The following is a 21728-nucleotide window of genomic DNA, read 5'->3' as shown; positions in this document are numbered from 1 at the left end:
ACACATCCATAACTGATTCAGTGGAACTCCTCATTTAAGCTTTTGTCAATCACTGGCTTTGCTATGTGTTTACCTCCACAAAACTTCTCAAAACTGCTTTTTGTATAATAAATACTTGTATTCTCTAGCCTAAAACACGAGAAAGTCAGGTAAAACACAGGCAAAAAAAAAGATGTGAATTTAGTTCAAGATGATTTTCATCTACTAACTACAAGATCTCCTACCTTTTCCAAAGAAAGATTGATTTAACATAATTTGTTATTAATTAGTCAATTTTCCCATCTCATTCCCAACTGCTTCCAAGTAATTTAATAATTTGCCCAATATTTTCTGCAGGAACTAAAATGCTCAATTTCCCTACTCTGTCTCTCCCTGTTTGAAAGAGAAGTGAGCACTGAATTTGCCCTTTTCTTGTCTTCTAAAGGCTGAAATTTATCCAAAAGCTCTCAGTGACAGTCACTAACATAATTAAACCATAATATTCTCAGTGTTATGAATTCTACATTACAATGTAATAACAAATAAAATTAATGCAAACAACCTGAGCCTCTTATTCACCTCTATACTTTTTAACCTCATTCTTTTTCCTATTTTAAGCTGTCACCTTATGATTTGAGGCAGCTATTAACCTTTTTTTTTTACTTAATTCAGTCACAATCAACAAATACTAAAAGCTCAGGCTCTCCAATTAACACTTGGAAAGACAACCCTCCCTCTCTCATTATCCCCCCAAAGTGAAATTCAATCAAACATATCTTTTAGGAAATTGAGTAAACAATGTTATTAGACATATACATGAATTCCATTCTACTGTCATGTCACAAAAAATGAGCAAGACTGGAATGCAGACAAGCTGAACAGCAGCAGTTAACAAACCCAAAAGGTGTTAGAGAAAGGAAACACTCCTGTTGTCACAACTAAAATGTATTCACTATTCACTCAGAAATTTAGGGAAAATATCCATCTGAGAGATGGAACAGATCAATGCAAAAGATGACATGGGGCATATTAGCTCATGCAATTCAGCAATTTGAGACACTGAACTCAACTCTTAGCCTTTTCCTGTACAAACTTTGCTTTGTGTGTTATACTACCATGAGCAGAATTTATTCTTTCCAGGCTGTAATGCTGCTGTGATGGAACCTACCCCATAGCTCGGGAAATCCAGGTCCAGTGTTTGTTAAAGATTCTCCTCCACCTTTCTGGAAATAATTTTTTTCAGTTACCCATCTTTTTCTCTACAATTACTTACTTTATTAAAATGAAATATTAATCTTTGGGGAACCTTATTTTATATATTGAAAAAGATGGCCTTTGAGGAGAAGACCCCCTTATCCATAACAGGTATAACTCAGCACGCTTGTACAGACCTTTATTGTGTATATATTTATTGCATTTTAGTTCCCAAAGGCAGCATAACCAACTTATAGACTAGAAAATTAGGCCTTTTGAAAATGTCTTTGGCTAACTGAGGGAAAATCCATACCACATATCATTTTTCTTTTTAAGGGGTTGTTATTCCAAAGCAGAAATCAAATGTTTCTCTAATCCTTAATTTTCACAATTTCAGTAACAATATCTACTATATCTTTTGCAGTGTGTTTTATGTTCCTTAAAGGTTTTAATTAAATTCTCCAAGCATTAAAGGCTTGCCAGTAACATAATAATAACATGCACAATACAGAAAAAAATCTTTAAAAATATCTTGAATATATGTTTCTGCTTCTTTATGCAGCAGCCTACTGTGAAACTGCTCAGCTATGAAATCAGATGTTTTAAAGGCTATTTAACATTCTGAATTTTTCACAGAACATCAGCACAGTTGCTCAACACAGGATGCTTCTGTAACTGTACTTAGTGGTCCTCAGGTTCACACACCTACCAGCATAACCCTAAAACATTTACTTCCTTACTCTAATCTGTAATCTGTCTTTCTGTAAAGAAAGGTGAAGCCTGAGACTTACAAGGACACAAGAGCAATCTTGCTTAGCAAAATTGATTTCCCTCTGTGTTTAGAAAAAGACATGGAACAACATATACAAAAATATTTCATTACAGTCACAGTCCTTCTCATGCACAATAGAGAGAAAACACATTAGATTGATTAGACATCATTTGTTCTTTACAAATCAATGCTGTCTGTTACTTCTGCATTCTTGGTGTGCTTACAAATGGCCTTATTATTTTCTCAAGAACCAAAGTTATATTGATTACATGTTTTTCCTAATTTTTGTTCCTACATGCTCACAAGTTCACAGCAAATGAAGATGTTTGAAATATTAAATCATTTTCTTTTACTAACTTTTGAAACATCCCCAAAAGAAGTACTTTTCAGCAAGGCTTTACACTAGTAAGCATAAAAAGTAAAATGCTGTTACCCCCTAGCTGGAGAGTGACCTCTAAACTATGCTCAACTTATTTCATAAAACTGCTGAATTTTGGGGGAAACCTTTGACCTCACATCTGAGGTGCCTACATATACCCAAAAAAATATATAAACAAGCAAACAAAAACAATATTAATCAACTAGGGTTTTTTCTGAGGTGCCATATAAAAGCTTTCTGCATATTAAAACATACTCCCCAAATAGTTCTGGGAGAGAAAAGGAGGAACAGAGGAATGCCACAGCTTTCCTGGGGTGATGTTTAGGTAAGAGAACTAGAACTCCTATGTGAACAAATATAAGTACATTAAAAATAGTAATGTTATATCTATAGGACTATCAAATTAGAATGGAAAATATATAGAAAAGAAAATTTGAACCATTCTCTTGGTAGGTACAAAATGTTCCATTAAGAAACTCTCTCATTATAACTCTGAGGAAATTATATTTGAAAGCAAGCTCAGTCCATGAACTAAAATACAACTGCAGCATTTGGCAACTTAGGAAATGTGCCAAAATTTCTTGGAACATTCCCTCTGTCATAATATTAAAGAAATGAAAAGTATCTACAATATGCAAATAGTAAAAAACCCAGCCAATGCTCTGCCTATGCTATTATACCAATTCATTTGTGACTAATGAAAAATCTACTGATTAATAAAACATGCATTCCAAAAATAAAACAGTTATAAATAAATTCTAAAAATACAATTACCCTTCCAAAGTCGGAAGAGCATCTCCATTACACCTGGATGTAACAGAAGTTAAATGTCAAATGTATTTGACCTAGAATGTTTTAAAAGCATTTTTTAGTGCTCTTGGAATATAGCACTATTTAATACTCTGTAAATAATGTGTCTGAACTACCAGTAATAGAAAATGACTGTGTGTTATTAGAGAAAAACAAAACCAGGGAGTCTCAGACTGCTGCATTATTATCATATTTGTGAAAATATTCAAAAGGCTTTATTTTTATAACAAAATAATGTATTTAAAATAGGACAATAAAAGAAATCTTAACCAGTAACAGACAGTAAATCTGCAGGTTTTGGATCTACCAATATTCATGAATCTCCATAGTGCAGTACTGAACTTGCCTGATGCAAAGTGCTACTAATCACAGAAGCACTCATGTGAATGACTCATGCATAAGATTGAGTTCTTTGAAAATTAATGCATCTTTTGGGCTGATCCACACTGAATGTGTACAACACATTTTAAGAAAACCATATTTGTGGAGAGTCTTAGCTTCACATCCTGGTGTTAAGGCACTGGATGGGCCTTGAATATAATAAATAATAATCTACAAAAATGGAATTTAAAAAACACTTGCCCAGCAACATCTATTATCTCTTAACCAAACCACAGCAAGATAACTCCTTGTAACTCATTAACTTGTATACTCTCGTCTGTTCTTCATCACAGTAACACGTAGGTTGGACCTCCAGGCATCATCTAGTCTGAATCCCTACTCAAATTATGTCCAGCTGCAGCAGATTACTTAAGGGTCTGCCCACTGAACTTCTGGGTATCTCCAAGTACAGACTCCACAGCTTCTCTGAACAGCCTGGTTTAGTATTTGATGACCCCTGAGCTGAACCAACAAGTTTCTATGTTCCTATATGGTTCCTTTGCCTCTTACCCTTTCACTGGACATCTCTGAGAAGAGCCTGGTATTGTTTTCCCTACATACCAGGTAAATACTTACTGATCTGGCCTGGAAGGACGTCCCTTTTTGCTGCTGAGAACAATGCTGATTCATATTCAGCACCAGGACCTCCAGGTATTTTTCTGCAAAGTTTCTTTCTAACCAGTTTAGCATCAGCCTGGTCTGTTGCACCATTCCAGATGCATGTCCTTGCTCCTCCTGAGAATCCTATCAGCTCGTTTTTTATGCTTGCAGTATCTTAGATCTTTTTATATCTAAGAACTTGCATTAAATACACAAGTATGAGAGGTTTGATGGTGTAAAACTGCAGGATAAAATTTCATGGACGTGTCTTCTAGCCTTATAGCAGGATTTCTCTGCCAACAACAAAAATTCTGTTTCATTATTAATGAGATTTCAGTGTTTGCTTCTATTTTGATGTTGTTTAGATCATAAACATTGAAAAAAACCACTCCAACAGATGCAGTATATTAGGACATGGGATACCCAAACTAAAGTCCAATCTTAGAAAGAAAATTTCCTGAAGAATTTATTCTAGTGCTGTTTGTTAAAAAATTGTTGACACATTCCTTTGAGAAATATCATAACTAGCCTTCATCAGACCCAGAACAATTAGCCAGACTACAATTTCAATTTAATAGGCCAAAAACTATGTTCCCAACAGAAAATGACAAAAATCCCCCACAACTCAGCAGCTCAATACCATGCATGTACTAAGTTGTGTTTGCAACCTTTTTTAAACCTTTTAAGTCATTCTATATAGACCAATAGGTTTCTTTTAGCGAAGGACATGAAGCAATTTTTATAACACAGATGTAATATATTAAACGTATACTGAAAACAAAGACAAGAAAGATTAGATTTTAGGAAATGACTGGAAAAATGTTCAATCAGAACGAAACATACAAGAGCATAGAGCCTGAAAGAGAGCATTATTATTTATAAAATCCCACTGGCATGCATTTACTACATTTAAATACACTGTTAGTTAGTTCACACTAGCAATGGAAAGTAATTAGGATTGAAGTCCAAAAAAGTATATGAAAGTCCAACGTGAAGGAACAGTTCTAACATCTATTTGAAGTTAATCAAAGAAATCATCTCAGCACTGATGAAGAGTGAGGAGGAATGAATGATTCAGTGAATGAATGTAAATCAAAATCTTATAGATGCCTTAGTGTTTTTCAAATGGAAATGAGGCTTTTTATATCAAATTGATTTGGATTCCAGAGGCAAACTGCTTGCCCTGTCTCTCTGAACAGAACTGACTGAAATGTATGAAGAGTAACTTTACAACAGGGAAGGAACTCAGAAACTGGCTTGCATACATAGGAAATCAGACTATCTGATCACTCCTATTATGGTTTTCCAAATGAGGTGTGAAAGTCAGGATCAATCACAACTGCAGTTCAGAGGAACTACAAGGAATTCTGTGTTCTTTAAATAAGACAGTAATGAATACCTGAAAAGTCCAAGTACATAAGCATTAATTTCACATGTACAATTTATTTAAGTAGCTAGAAACACCCTATAACTCACGAGTCAGTAAGGAAAGAACCATTTACAAACTTATCTGCTTTGACACTTAGTAAATATATTTTGCTATTGTTGTCATTTCCTAGAGAAGTATAAATGAATCACTATAATCAACTTAATCCAGACTTCTGTCCCATTACTGATTAGTTAAGCTGAAGAGACATTGTAAATTAAAGCATATTATTTAAATTATGTGTCTTTGGAATTTTCCCTATGATTTTATGAAATTTTTCCCAGAGTAGGGAAAAATTACTCAGACACACAAAATCTATTCAGTTGCCATAAATCCCATTACAAAGATAGCCATTCTATTTAGAATTTTTAAGCATTACAGACAAAAATAAATCCACCTGGATTAGTAAAATTCAGTTATATGTGGGACTAGAAAGGTTGCTGTAGAAGACTAACAAATTAATGACTTAGTATATTAACCTCCTGTACTATTACTCCAAGTATATAAAGCTCCTTTCCCCATTAAAAAAGCTGAATATTCTCAAAACATCAGTATTTTGTAACATATTTTACATTCCTACACTGCAACAGCTCCCTTCCAGCCATCATTGAATTCAAATACTTCTGGTACAACTATTGTTGAGAAAAATAAACTCCTGGAGCATGAAAAAGAACCTTTTTCTCATATGAACAATATTTAAAAATTTTCTTGGCTGCTTTCCCAGTTCATCTGAATAGGACTTCTGCTTTCCAGATATTCACTTACAATGTAATTCTTGCTTTTATGCAAGAGAAAATCCTCCTAGACAAAAACCGCTTGTAATTTTTGTAACGATTTCTATTGTAGTCCTACAAAAAATATTGCACCTTTGCAGGAGTTAAACACTTTAAAATAAACTAAAGTGGGAAATGTAAAATTGCAACTCTTCCCTTGATGAGATTCCATTTTGGATCTAATTCATACACACACACAGAGATGTCCCATTATGCACAGCCCCAGTGAATGCTGCTGGATGTTGGTAACATCCATTAAGGAGAGAAGGAATACAGCTGACAGAAGCACTTTAGTTTGTGAAGGAGACATGAGCAGACACAGCATCCAGAAAATTAGTTGTTAAGGTTACAACAATCAAATCCCAAATCAAATTCAAAAATGCATCAAAGCAACAAAAGTTCATTCTCAAGGTTTCATACCAGAATTTAAGTTTCTATACCCCTAATTAAGGTCCTATTCAGAAAAAAGAAAAAAATCACCTAATTAACTTCAAGTACAAACTTCAACCCAACAGGGAATGAGATACAAGCCTATGTTTAAATAAATATATGAATAAATGTTATTGAAGTCAGCTTTAAGAGGCTGCTCAAACACTTTAATGAATGATGGTGACAGAACATAAAAACACACATTTCATTCCATTCATCTGGGTAGTATCTGACAACAGAAATTACAGTGATTGTTCAACTGTAAGATATTTCAGTTTTCTCAAACTTCTCCAACTATTCTTAATTGCCAAAATACATTTTTTAAGTAAGGTCACATTTCAAGAACTCTAACTTTCATCTACAGATTTGTCTATATTTTAGAAGAAAGAGTAAGGCAAGCAAGATCCCAAGTTATCTGTACACAATAAAGAAGTGGCTATAATGCATTCTTCATGGCCTTTACCTGTTTCTACATCTGTTAAATGCAGCATGGAATCAAAGCCCCCACTGAGGATCCTTCTTCCACAGGATGACCACTGGGCAGCTCGAACAGCACAGGAGTGACAGGAGTAGGTTTTTAAACAGCAGCCTGTATCTACAGCATCCCATACCTTAAAAAGAAGGATAAGGACACCTTTACAAAGAATCACAGTATTTTTTTCAAGAATAATTTGCTACAGCAAATCATTGCAGTTGAGAAAGCTTTACATTCTGAAGTTGTATCAACTAAGCTGTAAAAAATGGTTTTAAATAATTGCATGGTTGTTTAGAATTAGGACATTTTATTAACAAGCCACAAATCAGTAATACAGTCTTCTCCCTTTTGTTTTTTCTTGAAATGTCTACATTGCTTCCAATTCCCACTATACTTTCCCATTCATAATGTTGTCCTACTCTATGCAGGGATGTATCCAAATACATTTTACCTTTAAATCATTTTCCTTCCAAATTTTTTTTCTCCATCATATCTTGCTTTCCATCAAGGAAGAAGAATACTGGCAGACTACAGTTTTCACATCTGCCTATACATGAGCTTTTATAATATTTCTCAGTTTGTACCTTTAAATAGAATTTTACCTTAACTTCACTGAGGAAGCAGATAAGAATATTATCATGCAGCTGCATGGAGAGTTTTAAGGACTGGTTTAAGTCCTCTCATTTTTCATTTTCTTCTGGACGGAACTAAGTTGATGCTGAGAATTTCTGAAAATCCTACTAGTTTTCCAATTTTTTTAAATTATATAACAAGTAGCATTTTCAGAACAGAAATAGTCCTGTTCATCTTTTAAAAGCAATTTTAAAAGAGACAGGTACTTGTTTCCAAGTAATATATTTTAGAAAATACAACTACTTTGACTTCAGTTATCAAGTACAGTTGACAAAAATGAAAAGTGTATGCTTTTCATGGTTCTATTTCTGCCATCGTTTTAAGATAAAATTAGAAATCTGGCAACAACTGACCCATATAAAAATCCAGTTAGATCAGTTCTGTGACAGAAGACAAAACATCAAAACTATTTTCTAATAAATGTTCTTCTTCAGTAAAAACTGGATTATAAAATATCCTATGGATGTACAATATAATACCTATTGAGCTTAAAATGTGAAGAGGGAGAACAAAGCAAGACTTTGGGTAATGTACTTTTTTCTTCAATTATATTTTCTTCTTACTGGACAAAAAGGACTTACTAACAGTATCATTACATAATGCATACTCAGAAGACAACATTCCATTAAAGAAAATTATTTTATCAAAAGATCTTCTATCACAAAGCACAGCTCTGCAATGCAAAGCAACCAATTATCATTAATTACTTGAGTAGCCAGTAAAGACTGAAACCGTGAGGGCCATATCCTTAATATTCTATCCTAATCACAAGTTTAAAAAAATCAGGGAAATTGTAATATTAAACTGCTTTTGAAAGTAAGTTTCTCTCTTTTAATGAGTTTGAATGATTGTTTCAAGTTTCACAGTATCAAAAAAGAGTTAATTATGTCTTGGAGGGCTTTTAGTATGAGGAAGCTAATGAATGAATCAAGATGAAAGGAAAAACAGGTGGTACATGCTTCCAATATTTTCTGTCATGTTTTAGAGATTAAGTACAAAAACTCAATTTTCACAAGAAAGGTAAAGTAAAGCAAGTCCAACAGGACTTTTGAGTTTATGCTTCATTTAAAAAAAGCGACATAATTGGAAATAGCACATCCGTAAAGCTGCACATTTCCCTCCATTATGTGAGTTGGAACAAGTGATCCACTCTTGTGGATGAGACCATTGACAACACCTAAGGGACAATTTACCAGGTAAGACATTTCTCTCAACTGTTTTACTTTCCATCAGCTCTTTTTTGCCCAGGTAATGGTGGTGTTACAATTCTTTCTGGAATTAAAGTTGCATGGGCAAGGCAGTTTTAACTGAGGAAATTAATTTCGTTTACTGCCCATTAATGTAAACTTTTAATTACAGAACCAGGTTTTGAGGAAAAAAGACCCAGAGTTAAACAGCTACTTAGGGGAGCATCTTCCCCTGTCAGATCCCTCTTCAGTCCAGTTCTTCTCCTTATCAGTTTTCACTGGGCACCATGGTGAATACTCAGCCGAGCAGTGAATGCTCAGCTGTACCAGAACGTGGCTGCCCCAGGTTACAGCACCAGGCTGTGCCTCCTCCGACTGACAGAGATGTTGACCGTGCACAAATGGAGAATCTTCTCTATTTCATTACAAAGAAATGCTTCAGATCCTATCAGAGGATCTCTGCAAAGCCACCATCATGTCTGCATTTCCTTAGGGAGTGTCTTACACGCTTCCCCATTCCTGTGTATTTGCAATGTTTAATCAGCGATAAGTGAAAGAAATGAGGCTTGTGGGAGAGTTCCACTGTACTTGTGCAGAGCTGGAGAGGAATGTCTGCTCAGCTGCTGGTGCCTGCTCATAAGGCAGCCACCATCATTGAAAAAAGGAGAGGCTGCAAAAGGATGAGTTCTCTGCATTTGAGTTTGCATCCCTCTGCCCAAGCCTCAGATGTCTGATCAGCAGATTCTCCAGGGTGATGGGCATTTCAGGGCTCTAATTTCTACTGAGAGTCAAGTGTGTCAAGAATAACTTGTGTGGAAATAAAGACCTTTCTAGTCTTTTTTTCTTCACTTCCAAATTCTAGGAACTAGAGCCATTAAAGCATCCTATTTAAAGAGGTTGATGTTGTGAAGCATGTCTTCTTTGGCAAAAAGGGAACATGAATTACAACCTCTTTACCAGAAGAGGATCCCAAACATATTCTTCTGAGTGGCATCTATACATGAGCTTGAAAGGGGAATTTGTTTTCAAAACCAGACTAAGGCTGAAGATAAAGGCCATAACACCATAATTTAAGAAGGAATGGTTTTAAGAATTTCAAGGTAATTTTTTTAATATATGAAGTGCCTTAGAATTATTTCAAAAATGTCACTTAAAATGTCAAAAGCTGCTAAACTATAACCTGGTAATAAATACCTTTACAATAATTTAATGAATTATTTATTTAGTTAATTTTTAAATTTAATTATTATTTATTATTAACAAATTAACTTACTAATTACATTTGTAGAATAAACTCTGATATTTACATGGAATAAAGATCATATTTCATACAGAATAAATGACTTGGGCATGGGAAAAAGTTCACTGAAAAATACAGAGACAGACACATATAAATCTTCCTTCACAGGCATTGAAACACATGTAACAAGTATTCTAAGACTAGAAATTATTATAGATCTGCCAAAGCAAGACACATTTATATGAAATTATTTTTACCAAGAGATCAACTGCTTTAAGTGTTGTAGCTTGACTTCAAAACTCAGCTCTCACAGAAACTCAGTATTATTTCTAGATTAAATACTGGATTATCATTAAACCTGAGGTTGCTCTTTTATCTTGTGATGACCATTGCAATTTTAATTGCTGAGCTAAAAATTTAAAAGCACATATTTCGTCCTGCTATATCCTGAAAATACTTATTTTTTGCCACACACTCAAGCAATAATATTTTACATTATAAACAGTAACCAGTCCATGTTTTTCCTTTCTAAGAATCACAAATACAATGAAATATGCAACTGTTATTAGAAAAATAACACATATTAACATATTGCCTCCTCTAAATCTACAATTAGTAACTAGTTAATTATACAGTATTTGAAAGAAATAAATAGCCAATACTCATTTATAGCATAAAGATATAATGAAAATTTTAATTTTATTTTTTCTGATTTTATTTAAATTGACTTTATCCATCTGGTTTATCATTCACTACTATTTCTTACTCTTCTGGGCTTCACTATTTATAATACTGCATTTCCATTTCTGTTCCATAAATTGTTTTCATTTCATTTCCTCTCCCATTATATAAATTATGGTGATTACATAGTTATCTGCTAGGACCATATATGGGGCCAAAATGGCAGGTACAAACAGCAACGTGATGAAATTATACTAGTGATTTCTTTAAAAAAGCTATTTTCCTTTTACTTTCTCTGTGGCACATTGTAATTCAACTACACTTTCGCATTCTCCATAATATTTGAAAATAAAGGCTTCAGACGTTGTTTGCTTTCCTGCATAGCCTAGAAATGCTGTGAAAATACTGTAACATGTATTTGAGGTAACATAACCAAACCTCTTTGCCCTTGAGATTAGAAGTTCACAAAGCACATAAGCAACTACACAATCTAAGAGATGAGATTTATTATAGAATGTTTCCAGATCCTATTTTCTGCTTTCAGGAACACAGCCTTGGAAAAGAAAGTAGTTTGGGTTGAAGATAAAAACTCTTGGTAAGTCACAGCAGGAAGCAGGAGTGGGGAAGCACTTGATACTCAAGTAAACAGCAGTCACAGAATAATGCTCTGGGGTCTGCTGCACTATCAGCCAGCTCATAAGGCACAGAAGAAAGGCTTTATCTTACTGATCATACAAACTAGGGATTCATTCCCAGAAAAAAAAATAATAACACAGTAACATAAGCAGAGTAACCAAAATAATATGAGAACTCATCAAGCACACCAAGAGTGATAAATTAGGAATTGAGCACATCTCTTTCACGGCCATGCTATGATTATCTATGATGCACTTGCCTCCAAGTTAGATTGCAGAAAAGAAAACCCAGCAGCCTGACTTTTAGAAATAGAAAGGTGCATCTATTCAAGCAGGCAGTCAGTAATTGCACAGTGAACCTGAGAACAATGATTCAATTGTGATAAATTAGAGGTTGGAAGCAAGTGAGGAATTAAGTTGTATGCATTTTGAATTTGCATGCATAGAGGAACTACAGCACAGCCAGTCAAGAATACTAAACAATAAATTAATTTCTGGAGCATGTGTACCAGAATTAAAAAGTTTTTTAACGGATGGATCCATGCTCATTTCAATATAACATCCATACTAAGAGAATTCTATCCCTCCCAATTTAGCCAAGTGGTGCCAAGTTGTGTTACCAACTGCTTCTGTCAATGGCTTCTAATGAACCACAGTAAGAAATCATTTCATACTTGTCAATTACTATAAATATAAATGTGGCATTTAAGAAACAGCCCTGTTCAAGGATGGTGTGGGATAGTACTGATTTACAGGATGCAGGAAGAAATTACCAGGCTTTGACTAGAATAGACTCTGTTCCATTCCACAGCACACTCAGGCTGCTCCACAGACTTCTGAATCTGAGAAGACATGAGCCCCTCCTGTCCCTTTTTTTGGACCAGCACTGCTCCCTGATGCATCTCAAGGAGACCAAACTCATTTGGTTTTTTACTTTGTTTTCTAACTGCAGAACAGAATTCAGGTCTGAAAGATGTGCCATATCTGCTACCATGCAATTTCTAACAAATACAGTAGAGAAGGAAACCCCAGACTATCTATAAAATGTCTTTTCTAGTTTTCAAAGCAGGCTCTGATCTGTACTTTAAAAGGTTCTTTGAAAATCAATGGGCCAGAGGGCAGAAACAGTCTCATGGAAAAATTATAAAAAGGTATCTCCTGCTGCTACTACCTCAGACTCCCCAGCTGGATGAGGTGCAGCTTTGGGCAGGACTGCAGGAGCTAAAAGTGCCCCTTGGTTATCTCTAACACACAGCACTAAGGATAAGGGGCTACATAAAGAGGTGCATTCTTTTTTTCATAGAACTGAGACAAGAGAACGCCAGGAAGGGAAGCAATAAATAGCCAAGCATTAGAATTGCTAGGTGTGCCTAAGCCTCTCAAGCCATTGCATGACTTACAAAAATGTCTGATCTTGCATGTAATATATATAAATTCCTAAAGTAACTACAGGAATGTTTAGAATATTTTGTGCTTGTTTCAATTGATGTCTTCTTAAAATATTGAGCTAAATAATATTGTTGTAGTACAAAGCAAAATTTGTTGAAAGAACTACGAAAGAAATCACTCGAACTCTTTTGTCTAAACCCGCAGTTAAACCATGAGAAAAGGAAATTAAGCTCAAAAAAAGCTGTGAACTAAGGTCACTTTGTGTATAATCTTCAAGTGCTAATAAGCTTATTTTAAAGCAGTTATGAAGGATGTAAAGAGATGTTCAGATTGTTACATGGACTATGATGACATTTCAAACACACCAGCTTAATTTTTAAACCAACTGTCCCAAAAAAAGAGTTTTTCTGCATAGGATTCTGTATAGCTACATAAAGCTAACACATTTTCAGATGTGTTGAACACTTGTTTCAGGAATGTTTAAAGTGTTCTAGGGAACATATTTTAAATGACATCCCTCTTCCTAATCTAGACATGGTGTAAGAAGTATATATCAATGCTGTCACTAGAACATTTACAGATTTCCACTGGTTTTCTTCTTGCAGTAGTTGTAACTGAAAATGCAATTGTCTTACTAATCTGAAGGGAAGAACCAACTTTATTATTGCTTTAATATCTGAATAAGAGAATAAAAATTTGTATTTGGATAGCTTATTACTAGACAACCCTTAGTACTGTAGAAACAAGGAGAATGGACAGTAGAAATTCAGTTAACTGAGACAGCCAGCATAAGGTCTAAATTTGTTATTTTTCCCTTAAAAAATTTAATGTTAAAATGTTGCAAGTGTATTAATCAAATCAATGAGGTATAAAATCTACTTTTACAAAAAAAAAAATAAATGAAAATAAAAACAAACAAAACCCCAAAGAAACCATTAAAGACCCCAGAAACAAAATCAAACTAAACCCAAAAATAACCCAGCATATTAGACATAAGATCGATAGACATAAGATAATTTTGTAGGGGGCTTTATTCAGGCAGAAGCATTATGCCATACTGCTGGCACTGCTACTAGAAACTACTCAGTGCTATGAAAACTGATTTGCACAAATGTAAAAGAGCTTTAATCCTAGAAAATCCAGCAAAGGTTAAGCACAAGCATTACATGAGCTTCATGCCAACCATGCCTATGAAACATATTTCCAATTATTTGGCGTTTCTCCCACAGAAACCTTCCTTTCCCCAAGGAAGGTTCCATAATTGTTAGTTGTGAAGCTTTGTTTGGGTGGTTTTCCCATTAATAGGAAAATGAAAACCCAGTCAAAAGTGCACTTCGAGCTGCCAGCATCCCATAAAATGATTTTAAGAAAACAGTAATGGAAGAAGATAAAACATTGACATTTTCATTTGGCAAAGGAGAGGCAAGACAAAGAAAATAAAATTCTGTAAAAAGGAAACAAAAACTCCACACCACTGTGGCAAGAGCTGCCCATCTGTTTATATACAATAAAGAAATATTCTTGATAAAGTTTTAACAGCAAGAGCTACTTACTACACTTCTTAAATCGACCTAACAATTCCCTACTTCAAAAGTTAACCTGTAACATGAGTAAAACCTAATCAACCAAGGAAAAATGAAGACATAAATAATTTTAAAGTATACAAACTATCTGGGGTTTTGCCAGTATAAATAATTAATGTTGCCTCCACGGGAACCTTTCAAGTCAAAACTGGCAAACAGAACTCTTCTGAAAGAAGTAAATTATATTTTAGAAACAGTAGCAGTAAGACACTGAACAATACTGACATATATATTTCATAGACATTTCTATTAAAGAATTTGCAAATTATATATTCCCATTGTATCAAATGTGTCTTCAGGACACACTAATCTCATCTGTGAAAACTGGTTTTTTAACCATTTGATTCAGAAATGGAAAAAGTAAAGAAAACATGGACTCTAGAGAATTCCTATTTCTTGGATGTCATTCATGCCTGGAATTACAGACAGAAAGATGAAACGGGTAGCTGAGACCTTATTTCCATTCAGTGGTTTCAATATTCTTTCCCTGTTAATTATCTGCAGTTTCTGGACAAACAAGCTCAACCCTCCAGTGTTTCAGCAGCCTCTCAGAGGGAGGCCAGCACATGCAGGGGTTGCACAGCACCTGCACACAGCTGGTCTGGATGAAATGATGCCAAACACTCACGAGTAACACATGCACGGAGGCAGCAACACGGACTAGCAAAATACTAATAACATATTCAACCACTTGATTAAAGTAAGTAAGTGCTAGAATATTATATAATTATTCAGAAGTAAGCCCTGCTGCTCTTATAAACTGAAGCTAGAGATTAGAACGGGTTTGTTTATAAAGAATGTTTACCTAATTAATATCTCTGTGATAAGAACTGAAATAGTGTTGAAGTATGAACAAGTTCAGGGTGAAATCTTGAAAATAAAACCATATTTGAGGGGGTTTTGGCAGGGGTTTTTTTGTTTTTTGGTTGGTTTTGGTTTTTTGGGTTTTTTTGGGGGTTTTTTTAATGTGTTTCATACTACAATTATGGGCCATTTCCAGTGAAGGTCTAGTTAAGATTTGGCACCAAGCTTTGAGTTTTAGGGGCAAAAGGTATACTGCAATGCAGTGTGTTTGGCAGAGAAGTTTGTTTTTCAAAACAGAGATGAGGGTTACTAGTTTCAAATATGCATTTATTTTTAGTATCACAATGCAATACAAGGAACATCTGTATTGCCACAAGAACAGGTTACAATGCAACAAAATCACTTTAAACAAAATAAAACCAGCAGGAGCTATATTTCTTGCTTGTTTAATGAACAGGTTCACCCCCACTAAAATAAAAAAATAAAATAAAAAAATATTGAAACAAGTTCAGTAAGATGATCTTGCCACTAAACATACTTGCAGGAAATAGAGCAACTGAAAAGTACTAACACAACTCAGAGTTCCTTAGATATCATCTGAATTTTTCTACAGCTGCCACTCCAGCAGGGGAATGTAAACCAAAAAGTGAGGAGACATGCTGAAGAACCTAAAAAATATCAAACTTTATCAGCTTTGTCAACTATAATCACATTGGCAAAGACACAGAGGAATGTGAAAAAGCAACCTAGTTTCTGGTAATAAGTATTAAGGCTTCAATTAATATGTCAGAACCTATAGTATAAAACTGTTCAAACACAGCACAGCTGCTAGCATTTTTTATTCATTATATTTCTTGACAGTATTAAGTTGCAAGTAAACTGACATGCCTATTTTCATTACTTTTATGCATTTTTTTTCTACATTGGCAAGTGAATTCTTCACAGTTCCAGCTTCCCTCCTTGGAACCAAAATATCATTAGTAAGAAAATTCTCCTGAAACCATTTTATTTTCCTTTAAAAACTTTAGGGAAATAAATTACACTGATAGACTTTCAAAACACATTGATTCCTTCTACAAAGACCAGATTTGTTTGTTAGAATGCTTTAGACCACATGTATCATTTTAAGACATTAGAAAACTGCAGACATTCACAGAATAAAGTCTTCACTAAATGAGATCAAGACCTCTAAACACACTGATCATTCTTTTGACTTTTATTCTGGCAGACGAGTTTTGCCAGTTCTCCTTTGTTCTTGAAAAGGAAAGATTCCAAAGGAATGGAGATGTAGTAGACATTAAGAGCAGCATTCTTTCCCCTATTCTAAGATTTGGAGAAACACTTTACTTTTCACGGATACAAGACCACTCTAAGTAGAACCCTTTTGCCTAAGAGTCCTTTAAAAGCCAAAGACTTGTGGGACAGCAGCAGAGCTGGCAGCAAACACCCTCGGACAGAGATGTCAGTTCAGCATCCTCTGCACTGGTACCTCTCTTCACTCCTGGTTTCAGCACAAACTTTGCAGAACCAAGACCTCAAGTGGAGATGAATGAATCGATCTCATTACACACAACATTTTCTCATCCTTCTAAAAGGCCTGGAAGATGCAACCTCTGAAAACTGCACTAATTTATACACACCGAGAACTGCAAATTTTGAACATATATTAAGGTGCAGGACCCATGTTATCTTACACTTGACTTTGGCTACATATTTTAATGTCCAAATGAATCAATAATGCAGGGCTGCCCATGACAGCTTGTGGTAGCATTTTACTGAAGCTGTATCACACAATTAGAAATAAGCTGGAGTCATCTTTACCTTCAGAGGAAGAAACATCAGAGTCCCCTCTGGCGGCTGTACAACTTTAACATGTTGATTTGTTTCCACAGAAATAGCCTTATCCTGCAGTTCAGAAACAGGGGTGGAGAAAAATGATAACTGCAAGCCCATTGGTTGATTAAGTTCTTGCAGTAAAGGTCTTGAAGTAAGAGCAGACATTTTCCTTACCCAGAGCAGAAAACATTTTGATAAATACAACAAGTAGTTTGATTATTTAAGTGACACTGAGGATAATGCTAAATTTTATTTGTGTAGCAGAGATGACTTTGTAGTGAAATCAGATTAACCAGAACAAGAGAGCACAAAAAAAAGAGGTAATTTATTTGGATAGGTTTTTTAAAATTAAACTCAATATTTTTAAATTGCTTTGAAGCACCTAGCCTGCAGGCTGCAGGGATAAATTTTGACTGAGATCTTCTCAAAATTTTTCTGCATAAGATGTTATTTAGCAGGATGGCTGTACAATAGAGAAACCTCCACTTGCTCTAGCTACACTGGGGTCACCCAGACTGAGAATTTTTCCAATTTTTCTTGAGGAAAACATTCTGCTTTACTACAATTGTTTGTACCATTACTGAGCTAATATGATGCTTATGTGTCTCTAAGCACCAGGGAAAGTAATGGGAAAAACTTCCATGAAGTTTATGGGCCAAGTGACAAAGGTCTCTCAGTGCAAGGTTTGGTCTCCTGCTTCCCCTGGAACAAACTGTTCCGTGAGCTGTGAATGTTCTGCCTTCTAACACACACATCCAATTGCTGCATGTGAATGGGAAGTGCTGCTTCCTATGTAAAAAAAGAGCCCCAGATAGCTCCTAACACAAGGCTGCCTCCCACAATCCTCAATGACAATTCCTCACAGGGAGATCTCAACAAGGTCCAAATCTCTTCAGCAGGAATTCCTGCTCAGATGGGTCTCCACTGGATGTGTGAAGGTAGATTTTATCTAGTATGAAGTCTGTGAAAAATACTGTTAAGCCTTGGAAGCTGAGGAGCATCAAAGAATGAGTAACATGGTGAGATTCAAGTGATTTATTATATGAAGGATATTGGCATTTCCGGGCCACTCACAAGGAGTGTAGGAGGCAGATGCCTCAAACACATCAGGATTTCTCAAAGTTACACATTTGACTCCCAGGATATTCAGTGCCTCCTATATGATCTGCTGACTCAAACAAAACATTTTGCCCCACAGAGGGGGATGGCCATCCAGTGTGCAGCAGCCACACACATTAACCCTCAGCAAATTCCTGATTTTTAAATTATTTTAATTTTTTTTTTCCAGCTTCCGTCCAAGCACACAGCACAGTTCAGCTTCCTTCACTCAGCACAGCCATCACCATAATTCAGCCCCGGCCCCAGTGTGGGGCCAGGCACAGTGCAGGGCTGTCACCATGTCATGCTTACAGTACCAACAGCAGCTTCACCTCCCCTTCCAGCTTCCCCATGTTATGTTGCTCATAACAAATACATTTCAGTTCCACATTTATCTCCAGCGTGTTGGGGCCATTTCCACCCTTCATAACCACGTGTCTCTACACTAAAGAGGAGGTTTGGGTTTGTTTCCCCCACCAGCATTACTCCAGCTGTCTCAGGTACACTGAAACTTGACTAATTCACACTAATTTTAACACAGATAAACAACATTGGCTGTGCCATGCTATTTTCAAGTATATTCCTTTTTCAAAAGAAGGGAACACAGCAGCTCCTCTTTGCCAAGCAATTTGCACAGCATCAACACAAATCATTAGAAAACTCAGATTTTTATTTTTTCTTTTAGGGAACACAAGTATCTAAAAATTAACAGATTTACATAAAACTGATTCGCTTTTACTATTTCTCCTTTGCATATCCATGCAAACCACCAGACAAAAAGGGACCTGCCATTCAAGCGACAAATAGTAGAAGATTGCAAATATGTTTAATATTCTTTGTAATACAGCTCAGTTCCTATAACATCATTTAGATTGCCCTACGGAGTTTCTGTACTTTGTACTTTATAACATTTAATCTCTCTCCTGTGAAATCTTGAAGAACAACCTATTCCATAAGTCAACTCAACAGAAAGTTATTGACAATGATTTCACAAAGAGCTTTGTCCCAAAGGGCACTGGTAGGTAATTTGCAAACCTTATGTACATCTAGTCAGCAGGGGGTTTTCAATGCTCACTTACATTCCTACAATGCAGTACAGTGATACAGCCCACTTGAAGGTGAACAAGAGATCTTTGATTATGTTTTTCATCAATGCAAAGCACAACAGTTTGTATCTAATTTTAAGATTCAAAAAATAACCTTAAAAGAACTACTTGTCAGAATCTGTGACAGAGGGCAGCCAGAGAGAAGCCCTGGAATCCCACATTTACTTTTATCACATTCTACAATAAACTTTGGTAAATAGCTTTTTCTTTATTAATAGGTTGGGGGCTGTTTATCTTAACAATAAATTCAAAAACATTAACACAGATACAATATTCATTTTAAAAACACTAGGGTTTTTTTTCCCAGTAAGCATAGTAAGCATATAAAAATGTTATACTTGGTTTACCTAGACATCATAAGCTGAAGAAAAACTACAGCAACTTAAGACACAAGAAGCTGTACCTCAAAAAGAGATTATTACTGTAGTCCAAATGTTTCAAAGCTAGTTTCCAGATGTAACTGATTTTAAATTTAACTAGGAGTACAGCTCAAGTGAGAAGTCCTGCTACACAGGTGTGGGTGGAAGCATCTATAAATACTCAGAACTTTACATGTTAAGAGTTTCTACCATTCTCTCCAGCAATAGTTTAGAAATTAGGTAACAAGCTTGCATATTTGCTGTGATTTTGTCATATTATGGGGGATGTATCACTAATTTTCATTTTACAGCTGATGTGAGAGCATGCTGTTGCAACTGGAAACGAAAACACTAGCTTCTGCTAAAACCCTAGGACCAGATTAAAAGCTAACTTTCTCCTATGTGGATGTTGACTTGAAACTATGAATTAATGACAGAGTTATCAAGGAGCAGATATGAACATACTGACGCCTGCAAACATTGCCTGGCATTTATACAGGACCCAATTAAATTATTTTTAACTAGAGAAATAAATTTAATATTTAGATTCTTGTAAAATACACACCACTGCCCTCCCCTGTTTTGTTCTAAAGCCGGATGAACACACTTCATTTAGCAAGCAATAACTGTGGTATTCTATCAGTAGGGGCTGCCTCTGGTTACACTGCCATAGTTCAAACCTACTTGATCAGCACATCAGCAGTGGTACCACGGGAAATCCCAGCTAAACCCAGCCCAGAGAAACACCTGTGTGCCCCAGCAGAGCATCTCCCCAGCCCCACCCAGCAGCTTTGACACCCAGCTGGCTCCAATGCTCTGGGCAGAACAGCTCTGGAACATGCACATAAACCCAAAGGTCCACCACAAGTCCAGGAGAAATCAGCCCTTGGCACCACTGCAACACAAACATTTAAACTTCGCTTTCACTGCAGCCTCGGGTTCAGCATTTCTCACTGCAGCAGCAGTGCAACACCTACAGAAAGTGTCATTTCACCTAGAAATATTTCATTGCATTTACTTCACTGCCACTGCAGACTTACAGAACAAAGCATTTCAAAATTAGAAGTTAATGCAAATATTTGGGGTTTGGCTTGATTGAAAATTCTAGTAGCATTGTAGGCTACTATATATTAGCACAAATTTAAAGAGATTAGTGACCAGTTTTGAACAAATTCTTCAAGAGTACTTAAATCTATTTAAGCACGTAAATGTAAATTATTTCTAAAATAAACAAGGAATGTCAGAACCTGAATATCAAGTTTTTTGATAATCCAGACTCTTGAGATATCCAAGAGCAGATTTCTCAAAGAAAATAAGAGCAGTTCATGTATAATGGGAGGAGAGAAAAAGAAAACAAAAAATGTTTTGCTTTAACCCATTTGGCATAGCAGACACATGGGAAAGCTTTTTGACATCATTACCAGGCCATTCAGTTAGAATGGGTCTATGAAATTACCTAAATACTTAAAATTAAAACCTGGTGGTTGTGAAAAACTTTTCTTCTCCAAGTCATTCTACAGATGAAAAATTATCATTGAGAAGTTTCCCCAATGAAGTCCTTACCAATTCCAACACTATTTTCACATAACATGTTAAAGACCCTTCCACAATCAGATTAACTTTATTATTTTAGCTTCCTATTACTCAATGTCTCCTCCATTTGTGTTGCCATCACTAAAACACTTTTACTACTTAATAAAATATTTATCACCCCCTTGGTTACGCTTCTGCATACCTGCAGTTATCTTCACTCCCACTGCACAAAGCACAAACAATTAGCTTACTCTTCATGACTGTTTCTAAATTTAGTAGCTTTTCTTCCTGTTTTCCAAATTAGTATGAAATTGATGTCTGAGAGATCAAACATCTACTTAGCATGTTGTAAGCACTGTCCCAAATTAAAAACCTTAAAGTACTTCACGTACTATATAGAAAACTATTATTCTGAAATGTAAGCTA

General features: G+C 35.5%; 1 protein-coding gene across 1 annotated transcript in view; it reads right to left on the bottom strand.

Annotated features, from left to right (window-relative positions):
- WDR25 (WD repeat domain 25) overlaps positions 1-21728 on the bottom strand; it is a 63895-nt gene that overhangs the window by 23187 nt on the left and 18980 nt on the right. Inside the window, exon 3 of the mRNA XM_012574095.5 lies at positions 7207-7354. Coding sequence (XP_012429549.5) covers positions 7207-7354 — 148 coding nt within the window. The remainder of the gene's footprint in view (positions 1-7206; positions 7355-21728) is intronic.

The sequence above is a fragment of the Taeniopygia guttata genome, chromosome 5 (assembly GCF_048771995.1).
Source record: "Taeniopygia guttata chromosome 5, bTaeGut7.mat, whole genome shotgun sequence".
NCBI lineage: Eukaryota > Metazoa > Chordata > Aves > Passeriformes > Estrildidae > Taeniopygia > Taeniopygia guttata.
This window is presented reverse-complemented; position numbering and strand designations above follow the sequence as displayed.